The sequence below is a fragment of the Berghia stephanieae genome, chromosome 11, assembly GCF_034508935.2.
Source record: "Berghia stephanieae isolate SIO BIC M18660-M18661 chromosome 11, UCSD_Bste_1.3, whole genome shotgun sequence".
NCBI lineage: Eukaryota > Metazoa > Mollusca > Gastropoda > Nudibranchia > Aeolidiidae > Berghia > Berghia stephanieae.
In genome coordinates this window covers 10,769,220-10,781,431 of record NC_088370.1, presented here as the reverse complement: position 1 = coordinate 10,781,431, position 12,212 = coordinate 10,769,220, and the positions used below count along the sequence as shown (strand labels likewise).

General features: G+C 37.2%; 2 protein-coding genes across 2 annotated transcripts; both read right to left on the bottom strand.

The window, feature by feature from the left end:
• Positions 1–2,703: 2,703 nt before the first annotated feature.
• Positions 2,704–4,148, bottom strand: LOC144956499 (uncharacterized). The gene is made up of 2 exons (XM_078887040.1): positions 4,080–4,148; positions 2,704–3,343 (listed from the first exon to the last, which is right to left on the bottom strand). Exons 1-2 carry the CDS (start codon positions 4,126–4,128, stop codon positions 2,787–2,789), a joined length of 606 nt encoding a protein of 201 aa, XP_078743166.1. The 5' UTR covers positions 4,129–4,148; the 3' UTR covers positions 2,704–2,786.
• A 10-nt stretch (positions 4,149–4,158) lies between these two features.
• Positions 4,159–11,881, bottom strand: LOC144956498 (uncharacterized). Its single transcript, XM_078887039.1, has 5 exons — positions 11,124–11,881; positions 10,052–10,321; positions 6,417–6,668; positions 5,770–5,982; positions 4,159–4,916 (listed from the first exon to the last, which is right to left on the bottom strand). Exons 1-5 carry the CDS (start codon positions 11,245–11,247, stop codon positions 4,159–4,161), a joined length of 1,617 nt encoding a protein of 538 aa, XP_078743165.1. The 5' UTR covers positions 11,248–11,881.
• Between the last annotated feature and the right edge of the window lie 331 nt (positions 11,882–12,212).

Here is a 12,212-nt window from a genome sequence, read left to right as displayed (position 1 = left end):
TTGTTTTCGTTTTTCTTTTTAAAAAAATTAATTAATTAATTGTTTATAATTTGTTTATTTTTATTAATTTTTTGTTTTGCTATATCGTTTCCTTTTATCTGTTTTTTCACCAATGACTTTTTATTCAATCATGCCTTGAGTCAATAATGTTGAAATTGTTTCTTCTGAGGACCTCCCATGATTGATGTAGAGTCACATTGTTCTTCTGAGGACCTCCATGATGTGATCAGTTTGAGGACCTCCATGATGATTAGAGTCACTATTGTTTCTTCTGAGGACCTCCCATGATTCTTAGGACACTATTGTTTTCTGAGGACCTCCATGTTATGTAGAGTCACTATTGTTTCTTCTGAGGACCTCCCATGATTGGCGGAGGGGTCACTATTGTTTCTTCTGAGGACCTTCCATGATTGGCGGAGGGGTCACTGTTCTCTGAGGACCCCCATGATGGTGAGGTCATTGTCTTCGGACTCCAGATGCGGGGGTGGGGGGGTGGGCACTATGCGTTCTTCTATCCCCCTATATCTGTTTTCCATTTCCATTTTGATCTTTGGCTTTCCTCTGAATTGAGATTGCTCGGTTTTTCCCCCCGGGTCTTTGCAGGAATTCTTATCTGGGAGTGAGGTAGTCAAATGTATGGTTCCTTTTTTGAGAGGTAAATAACAATGTGAAATTGAATGTAAGCTTCAATTTAAAATACGAAAACAGATAAACTGGACGTTTCGGGTTTCATCTTAACAACGCTACTACCACTTTATCTCATTCGTCTGTAGTGTTTCATTCATCCTGTTTTGTTGATAAAGGGGAAACCTGAAACGTCCATTTTTTCTGTTTATTAAATTGAAGCTTACATTCATTTTCACATTGTTATTTATTTCTTTGAGATTCGAGCAGCAACATTTACATTACTTTTTTGAGAGGTGATACCCCCCCCCCCCCCCCCCTTGTAAATAATCTCTCTGTTATATACGTTAACTCACTCAGTCCTAGAAATTTTTGCCACTTTTCAAAATTGGAAAAAATGTATTAAAAATTAGCATATGCTTAGATAGTTTTATTCAACGACCATTAACATGCAAAAACTAAAAACATTAGCTTTGATACTACGTCCTATAATTTGTCTCAGAAAAAAATGTAATAAATAGGCATGGGGTAAAAGTAACCCGGGTAAACTACGGATATAGTCGGTGTTAGGGTTGAGTGAGTTAATTTTAGTTTTAGTTTTGAATATTGTACTTTGTAAGCATTTGAGTGTATCCTTCATAGCTCATGCCTGGATGGGACTTTTAGGTAATGTCAAAATAGGCACAGTGATGGGATTGCACGTGGAATCTTCTGTCCTCTATTTGAAGCAGTGCCCTATGTCTTTCTTTTTCTTTTGGGTTGCTTTTAACTTCAGATCTGCAACTTTTCACCAATCATTTTCCTTTTTACTGGTGCTGACATGATGACCTAAAATGTTGAACATGCAGTAAAACCCCTAAAGACAACAAACATATATCTTAATAATGTAATTTTGGACATAAATCCAACCTGATGAATTATTTGTTTGGTCTGTAGTAAGTCTTGTACTTTGAAAAGGCTCAATATATAGTAAAGCACTTACTACGCAATGCCTTTGTCACACAAGTATCTATATCATCTACACCACGTCCCTAAACAAACTAAACAGTTGCTCGTCCTCATGTAATGCCGTTGTCACATAAGTGCAAACATCTGATTGCACTATCCAACTTTATGCTCAAATATTAACCATATCTAAGCCACGTCTCCACACAGACAAGGCAATTGCCCGTCCCTACGCAATGCCTTTGTCACATGAGTGCAAACATCTCATTACGCTATACAACCTTATGCTCAAATATCAACCATGATATGATTTTTAGAAATTTAGATGTTATAGTCCCTACACAAACAAAACAATTGCTCGTCTCCATGCAATGCTACTGTCCCAGAAGTACAGACTCCTCATTACACTATACGACTCTAAGCTCAAACGTTAACTACATATACCCTACACAGACAAGTGCAAACATCTCCTCATTACACTATACAACCTTGTGCTCAAATATCAAAGACAACATGTTTTTAGATATTATTTAGATATTATCTATACAACCTCCCCACACAAACAAAACAATTGCTCATTATGCAACTTTATGCTCAAATATTAACCATAGCTACTCCACGTCCCTACACAAACAAAACAATTGTTTTTCCCTATGTAATGCCGTTGTCGCAGAAGTGCAAACATCTTGTTGCACTATGCAACTTTATGCTCAAATTAAATATTAACCATATCTACTCCACTTCCCTAAACAAACAAGACAATTGCCCGCCCCTATGCCCGGTTGGTAATAATAATGTCTATTTAGCCCGTTCAGCTGTACCCATGATATGTATGCAGAATGTTGTAAACTTGACTATCTCCATATAATTGCTTTTGAAAAATCCCTTGTTTTTTATATTCTGTTCCCATATAACACCCTCCCCCCCCAACGCCCCCCCCAAAAAAAAAAAAAAAAAACCCCAACAAAAACAACAACAAAAAACTAAAAAAACTGGCAGTAAGGTAGAATTATGTTGTCTAAGAAGTCTTTTTTTTTTTTGTTCTCCACAGGAATAACCCAATTTTAAGACATTTAGCATTCTAATCACGAGCACAGCTTGGGGAGCTAACCAAAAGTTACTTATACCGCCGGGTCAAAATGCAATGCTGCTGTCACATGGGTACAAACGCTACACAATATTATTATTATAACTTTATTCTTAAACATTAACCCTATCTAGTCCACGTCCCTGCACAGACAAACAGGGCAATTGCCGTGCCCGTATGTAATGCCAGCGTCACACGGGTATACACATCTCATGGGAGGACAGGTTGGAAACAAGGTTTTAGGATTCGATGGGAGATCAGCTCCATCTTGATGGGATTGGGTAGGATAAGAGATAGTTGCTGTCACTGCTTTGCCAGTCTCCATAGCTCCTTGTGCTTTTGGGTCTAAAAACGATATTGTTGTCGAATGCTGATGCAAATTTGTTGATAAACTGTCAGTAGATGCTGTCTTTTTACTGCTTTCTTGATTTACCGGTTTGGGAGGAAAGGTGGAGTAGTATTGAGGTGGATTTGAAGAAGCTTTTGTCAAATGATCTACGGTGTACTTATTTAAGTTATGTTCTGATGTTTCCTGTACAGGAGTGCTGTGTGCTGTAGATGGCATACTAGAGCGCTGTTTGTTTAGAATGCTTGTCGGATTGGGGGATGGTGACTTGTCCTGTTTTATAGGGGTGATGCTTGAACTTTTGTATAAGTCCATCTGGGTAATTGCAGCTGATGTTGTTACTGTTGATGAAATGAAATGGAATGAGTACATTTAGTTAAAATTACGATGAGTTAAGAATCTTTACTTTAAACAAAATTGAAATGGTCATTCTGTATCAGATACGATCACAGCAATCCGATTTTTTGTGATCACGTGATTGAATGGTAAAACGGGAGGGAACCCTTGGTTGTTTGTTTTTTTTTGTTTTGTTTTTATTTTGTTTTTGTTTTTTTTTTGGGGGGGGGGGGGGGAGGAGTCGCCCGATAAACAAAATAGGCGATATCTTACATATTTTTTCCTTATTTCGATTAAACTTTTTGGCGGATTGCAAAAATGTTTGACAAAGATATGAACGAATATGTGACCCGCCGTCTCAAAAAGGCATAATGTCGGGTTGCCCCAGATGCTTAAAAGTCAAATTAAAGTTAAAGTGATCAAGAAAACGAAATTTTGATTTTTAACATTCCAAAATACTGTATCCATTCTCCTCGATAAAACATGTAGAGTCAACGCCAAGTCTTATATTTTTTGGCCATAAAACCAATTTTCAGTTCTTCAACCAACCCGACATTATTCCGATTTGAAACGGTTGGTCAAAAATTATGTTAAAACAAGTTTGAATTACTTGTCAAACGTGAGTGACGTCACCTGTTTAGCTGAAGAACCTGGCGTTGATTTTTGTGTTTTTTTTTTGTTTTTTTTTTGGGTCCCGATCTGAAAATAAAATATGAAGATTAGAAAAACAAACAAACTTACCACAGTTGCAAACCAGACATCCGTCAGCCCCAAACGCCGCACACTCCATTGGACAAGAAAGATCGAATACAGGGCATCCTTAAAAAGTCGGTATAGGACTCGTGGAAAATGGTAGATTACTTTGGGAGGATCGTTTGGCCTCGTCAACAGCGAGAGAAGACGGTATTGATGTTGTAGGAGATGGGGAAATTGTAGAAGGAATTTCTGTCCCAGATGCATCGAGGAGGAGAGGGTGTCGGGATGTGCCCTCGGCGCCGTTTGTATTTGGTGACGTGTTGTCACTATTTTGTGTCGTTGGTTGTGCATTGTGTTGGGGTAGAAGACTAGGTAATGTAGCAAAAAGTGGGGAATCTGTCGCATCAATAGGTTTGCCATCTGGTCGACTTAGCGCTCCCTTGTTGTTATCATTGTTATCTGTATAATGGTGGTTGTTGTTGTTGCTATTATAATTAGAGTTCATGTTATTGTACCCACTACCATAAATATTCCCATTAGCGATGTTGTTGGGGAAAAGATTAGACAATTGGTTTTCGTTCTGGGAGGGAGGGAAAAATGAATTGGGATCAACAGGGAAAAAATTGGAATTCGGTGCAGGAGATGTTTGAGGTAAGAAATCAGGAGTGTTTTGGTTGGTTGCTGATCCTTGAGGTATGCTGGGATTTAGGGAATTGTGGACAGGGTTTAACGCGTCCTGAATGGGAGGCTTCATAAAACTGTTGGTCGCGGTACTTGTTGCCAGAAATGTGTTTTGAGTTTGAAGTTTGGGTGTGGATTGAGGGAACAGGGTATGTCCAGGAAGCACATGTGGGCTTGCATCTTTTGGGTTGGAAGTGGCTGCTAGAGATAGATAAATAAACAAATAGATCATTAAATAATCAGACCAAAGCCTGTTTTGATTCTTGGGTGGAAAAGCTGTAACGTTTATATAATTAGATTAGACACCTTAAATCATATTTTCACTCGTTACTTCATAAGTGCGATGTTATTTTCAAAATCAGCTTTGAGCTCAGTGAACAATGCAGAAAAAAAATGAATCCAGTTCTGAAGTTTTGACGACATTGCATTTCTGTGTGAATTATTATGAACATTTTTATTTTGGAGTGCTAAAATTAAGTCTGAGATAGTAAGAGTGACGTAGACCTATAACCTTCAAATTTATATTGAATTAAGGGTTAAAAACGACGCGTACATATTTCCAGGCATGATAACTCAAATTATTATAGGCTTTTTGTCATAATGGAAATACTCTAAAACCAACCCGAAGTATAGTTACCTTGAATATAGTCCATTACAACGATGTTAAATCAAGTCGATTATTGGCTACAACAGTCGTGACGTCATTTCCCTCGTAATGACGCATAGTAACTTAGTAACTGGTTCTAAACTATCGGAACAATGGCGGACGCCCTTATGAAATACTTCTCCGACGAGCATAAAAGTGTATCCAGAGGAGAGAAAAAATAAATCGGGTCATGTTTTGACTTTTATACATTCTGATCACAAGACATGTGAAAAGGTTCTAGCCAGCATGAAGAATAAAAAGTACCGATTTTTCTTTGTTTAAAACCACGCTTCTCGTTGCTGGGCGGACGTGACATCAGACTATTGAGTCCTATTATGTTCAGTTATCAGACCTACAAATAATAATATGTGCACTAAGGTAACATTTATTTACTGAACATAGACTCACTAGGACATGCGCATTGTAAACAATCATTGTGGTCCAAACTGACGCAATCTAGGTCACATCCGGTGTCAAAAGGGGGACAACCAATACCGATAACTTCCTTGTTTGGTGAAATGACTTGAGTTGTGAACATCGTTGTTGGTTTGGGAGAGGTAGGAATGGTATCATCTCTTGTAGTCGATGATGTTGTTGTGAGAACAGAAGGGAGAACTGCGTCTGAAAATCATTTTTATTTTCCGATTGAATAGCATGTTTTGATGTTTTATGTTCACTGCAATAACGCAGGAGAAGTGAAATGTTTAAAATGATGAATTGAAAAAAAAGCAAGAACCCCCCGTGCAAAAAGGCTAAAACAAAAATATAGCAAGAAAAAAAAGGTATTATTATTATTATTATTATTATTATTATTATTATTATTATTATTATTATTATTATTATTATTATTATTATTATTATTATTATCATCATCACCTTCATCATCATGATCCTCATCATCATCATCACCACCACCACCACCACCATCATCATCATCATCATCATCATCATCATCATCATCATCATCATCATCATCACCACCACCACCACCACCACCACCACCACCAACAACAACAACAACAACAACATCGTCAACGTCATTATTACAAATTCACCTGTCACGGTCAAAATCTCCTCAGATGTTGGAACTATGGGATAGGTCGTTGTTGTTATGACGTCATTGACTCTAGTTGTCATTGTTGTTTCACCAGTCGATCGAGGACAAGAACAGGATATACATCCGGGTCTCTTTGGGTCACGGTACCGGCATTTCGGGTCACATGGGGTCATCCTCTCACACAGACCAATCCCTATGTTTGTTGTAGTGTGGGTAACAGGAGCAGCAGTGGCGACTTCAGTTGAACCAACTATCAGTAAGTAGGTCATTGGACAGATTAGACAAAAGAAATATGTAAGCTTCAGACTCGGTCTGGTAATATTCGGACTGTATGAGAGTAGCCATCGTTATATTATAGCCTGACACTGAAACCCAAAAAGACTGGCAGTTTGACGTCATTATTTGGTTTTTGCACCGCCTAGTGAGTTGTTGTTAGTACTGTTCAAGGAAACAAGCTATTTCATTGGTTGAACTATTGAATACAACTCACGATTTGTTTTCTTTTGTGGCAAAAGACTGGTATTTTGACGTCATTTTTTGGTTAGTGTCAGGCCATAACTTTACGAAGGCCACGGTATGAGTCGCCAGAAAGTAACTTGAAAATTAAAATTAATGAAAAGTATGGAATTTTTGTTATTCCACTCTTAAATAATTTACCTATTAATTTCTTCACAAAATAGATAGTATGCGCTTGGCTAAGAAGCTCACATCATTGCCATCCGGAAGTATAACGGACCAACACAAAACTGTGTAACCATGAACTTTTATAGTCTGGATAATTCAGTTAAGTGAGAATTAATTACTCATAGACGTGGATGGCTAAAAACAATAACAAAGACCCGAGTGACGTCAACTTCATTCTATCTATAACAAATAAACTTAATTCAAGTTTAATACGTTTGATTATAAATTCAATTTTCAGACAAAACGCCGCCTTGAGACGATGGGTCACAAATTAAAAAAAAAATTCTAGCGCCCCCCCCCCCGCCCCATAGCTATCATTCTACATGTTACAAGGTGTATCAAATTCATTAAAAAGTTATAGATAGTATGAAGGTCTTTGTTTTTGCTTTTTGCCATCCGCGTTTATGAGTAATTCCCACTAAACTGTATTAACCAGACTATAAACGTTCAAGGTTACTCATAGTTTTGTATGTTGGTCCGTTATACTTCCAGATGGCAATGTATGAGCTTCTTAGCCAAGTGCATGTTATCTATAAAAGTAACGATTAACTGAATGTTCGTGTAAAAATCTGTACAGTAAAAAAAATAAAAGTGACGGGACCTGCGAAATGACTACGATCAGGAAACTAAGGGACGCTATTCTTCCATTACTAGTACCACTGTCTATTATTACTGATTTCTCTCCCTTGCACTTGCACAATCGAATACGGTTTAACCAAAAACAAAAAAAAAAAAAAAAAGAAACTCAAAAAAAAAAAAAATAAAATAAAAAAAAAAAACAACAAAAAACAACACAAAACAACACAAAAAAAAACAAACAAAAAAACAAAACAAAAACAAACAAACAAAATAAACCTACAAATAAAACAAAACCCTGTATCTTGTTGAACATTTTCATTTCGACGTAGATATATTTTTTTATATTTGTTGTTGATTCATTATTTATAAATTTAAAAGCAAATTGACTTTTAATAAAAAGAAAAAAAAAGGGACGCTGTTCATACATGTATACTGCGATTGTCTTGTTATTATAAATATCCATGTCTTGCATTACAAACCAACACGATGAATCTATGCTTCGGACTTTGGTATTTTTTCCATTTTGATTTAAGTATATATTTTTTGATGTCTGTTTTTTATTTTTCAAAATTTGATCTTAAGCGCAAAGAGTTTAAAATCATGAAGATAGTGCACGTTATTTATCCATCAAAACAATAACTGTCCGTTAACCCTCTCTGTACCAACTGCATGTTATACTTGATTATGAAAAGTACAACTATTTATATAAGCTGAATTTTGTAATGCCAAGTCCATGTAATTCTCGTTGAAAATATTATTATAAATCTTGGCCATATCATATAGAGTAATGGGGATTTAAACTTTTAATTTTTTGGAGTTTTTTTTTAACTGAAGGTATTATATTATTTAAACATTGACCTAGGTCCCCATATTAGCAGGTCTTATAACCGGACATAATACTCTTCAACAGTCGTAACGTCACTTCCTTCCTAATGACGCATGGTAACTTAGTAACACTGGCTCTAAACTATCGGAACAATGGCGGACGCCCGTATGAAATATTTCCCCGGCGAGCATAAAAGCGTATCGAGAGGAAAAAACCCCCATAAATTTGATCATGTTTTGACTTTTACACATTCTGATCACAATGCATATGAAAAGTTCTAGCCAGCAAGAAGAATAACAAGTAATGTTTTTCTTTATTTAGAACCAAGATGGCCGCCGTTTCCGGGCGGCGTGACATCCGACTACTGAATCCAATTCTGGGCATTGTTTAACATTCTTGTAATCAACGATATTCTTTTACATAGGTTTGAGAGTGGTTCCATTACTTGAGCTTTTATATAGCGCGATATCCACTAAACGTGCTCAAAGCATTTACAAGGGATCCCTGGCAAACAGCAAAATTTAACATGTAGGACGGGACATGACGCCTTTTAAGCGACATTACAATTTTTTTTTCGGACATAGACAACGCTGTTTATGGCGAGGTACTCTTTTTATACCTGAGTACTGTGAGAGGATGTGAGTAAAGAGCCTTCTCCAAGGACTCAACTATGCACCGAGCGAGGCTCAACCCCAGGATCCGAAAGCGAGTGTCATACCACTTGACCACATAGCCGCAAACATTGACCTAGTTCCCCATATTAGCAGGTCTTATAGCCGGACATAATTCTGGGCATTATTTAACATTCTTGTAATCAACTATACTCTTTTACATAGGTTTGAGAGTGGTTCCATTACTTGGGCTTTTATATAGCGCGATATCCACTAAACGTGCTCAAAGCATTTACAAAGGGTCCCTGGCCAACAGCAACATTTAACATGTAGGACGGGACATGACGCCTTTTAAGCGACATTACAATTTTTTTTCGGACAGAGACAACGCTGTTTATGGCGAGGTACTCTTTTTATACCTGAGTACGGTGAGAGAATATGAGTAAAGAGCCTTCTCCAAGGACTAACTATGCGTCGAGCGAGGCTCGAACCCAGGACCTTCCGATCCGAAAGCGAGTGTCATACAACTTGACCACATAGCCGCAAACATTGACCTAGGTCCCCATATTAGCAGGTCTGTTAACCGGACATAATTCTTGGCATTATCTAACATTCTTGTAATCAACGATAATCTTTTACGTAGGTTTAAGAGTTTTCCCATTTCAACTATGAGCCCATAAAAAATTGCGTTATCAGACCTACAAAAAGTACCTACTGTACCTATTGTTAATTAATTATTACATTTTAAAAACTTCAAAGTATTTTCCGTCAGATCGAATAGATCCAGGTATCCAATCATTGCTGCGTGGACAGGGGGGGGGGGGGGGGGGGGGGGGGGGCGGTCAGAAAAAAATGAAATATATCTCGACTTCATCCGGGATCGCTCTCGCCATCGGGTCCCCCGTTTAATAATGAAATGTCGATGTGACTTACCCGAACAAGAACACACGGGGCATCCCATGGCTGATATTCTAGTGCACTCCATCGGACACGATGGGGAGAAAGCTTCACATCCATTAATGTTATTGTCATCGTTATTATTGTTATTGTTCTTATTGCTGTTGATATTGTTGTTGTTGTTGATATTGTTGCTTATTGCATCAGTCATTTCGTTGTTGTTGTTGTTGTTGTTGTTGTTGTTGTTGTTGTTGTTGGCATTGAAATTTGGCACAAATGCTCCTTGAAACTGATTGACTTGGCCACCTACATAAGAAAGAAACAATCAAACACACACACACACACACACACACACACACACACACACACACACAGAGACATATACACAAATAAAGAAAAAAGAAAAAAGAGAGAATAAGGAATTATCTTGACTATCAGATGAATATTTCAGCTGATATTAAAAATTTTTTTTTTTTTAAATCCCTTCATTCATCCCATAGGGGAAATTTGTCTCTCGCTTCTATTCCAAGGGAAGACTGGAATAACCTAGGCGTCAACCGCAGTGCAACAGCACCGCAAATTGATCCAGGGCGAGGCGAGGCCACCACACAGCGCAGCGGTGGGGGATCGAACTCGGTACCTTTCGGGTACGAAGCAAAGACCGTACCGCTGAGCCACGTTGACACCAAGTGACTCGCCGCCTCTAAACATTATGGGATGAACGAGATGACGAATGTTACTCAAGTCAAAATGATGCAAAATAAGAAATTTTAGTCTTTTCCAAATAAAGAAACAAAAATATAAAAATATATAATTGGGAGATGGTTTAAAATATAAATCTATTATAATCTCTCCAAAAAAAAAATCTGACTGTTTCCCTCTCCGCAAAAGATCCCAGTCAGGGCTCGGCTAAATCCAAGTGCTTACACTCCTGAGCAAAGACACAAAAATGCTTGTCAAGGACAAATAATAAAATAGGAAGTCACCGGTCTGGGGAGGGCAAACGTTCTTTTAACCTTAAGGGAATTCCAACTATCGTAAAGAAAGGACTTAAAAACAAAATCTTCTAAATTAAAAAAAAAGTAGCGAAATAAACTTTTTGTTTTACCAACAATTTCAGCCGTACAGTTCTCCTGACAAATTGGACAGCCCATGTCAGTAAGAGTTGCGCATTGAGAAGGACAACTTGGAGAGTACGGTTCGCATCCTGCAAGGTTGAGGGTATTGCCCATCACTGCAATATTCTGGGATTTGAACCCGACACTACAATCATCTCCTGTATGATAAAGATGATATCATAATTTGATGTTTAAAAATGATTTGGCAATCGATCCAATCTACTTAACCTTCGAGCAACTGATTATGATCAGAATATTGAACAAAAACGAATATATACCAAAAACAAAACAAAACAAAACAAAACAAAATTCACAGAAATTAAAAAAAAAAACAACACCCAGCAATCAAAAAAAAAAAAAACAACAAAAAAAACAACCCAAAAACGCACACCAAACAAAACTTCCATCAAAATTTAAAAACAAATCGTACAAACATACAAAAACATAACAAAACAAAAACAAAAACAAACAAATAGAAAGATTCTGTGATTTAATTTACGCAAAACAACAATCAAATATCCATATCCACCCTTTCTGCCGGCTTTTTCACTTGACAACACCATTTTCTGTTCTGTTCAATTATCGTTTTTACATCCTTTAGCGCAGAGTCCCAAAAATTGCGTGCACTTCAATTAACAAATCACAGATTCCTTAAAATTTACGATTATTTCCTACCTCCTTGGCACACTGGACATCCAAGGTCATTCATGTTCACGCATGACGGTGGGCATGTGACCGGAAATGGAGGGCAGCCATTGTTGTTTCCATTCACCGCCGAAGCAGACGAAGACGAAGAAGAGTCAAAAGGAACACACGAAGAAGAACCTTTTTCCTCTGTCAAAATATTAGAGAATAAAAGCAATTTAAGAATTAGTGAACATTCTATAGATAAAAATATTCTAAAAGGAACAAGCTCTCAAAGCTATATAATTTTTTTTAAAATGATTACCACATTTTGTTGATTGCTGTTATCTAGGTGTGTTGTGATATTTTAAAAAAAAGTTAAAGTAGATAGAGAAATATAACGAAGTTAAAAAAAAAAAGAAGAAATATATTTTCTACCAAATTGTAGTGAAATA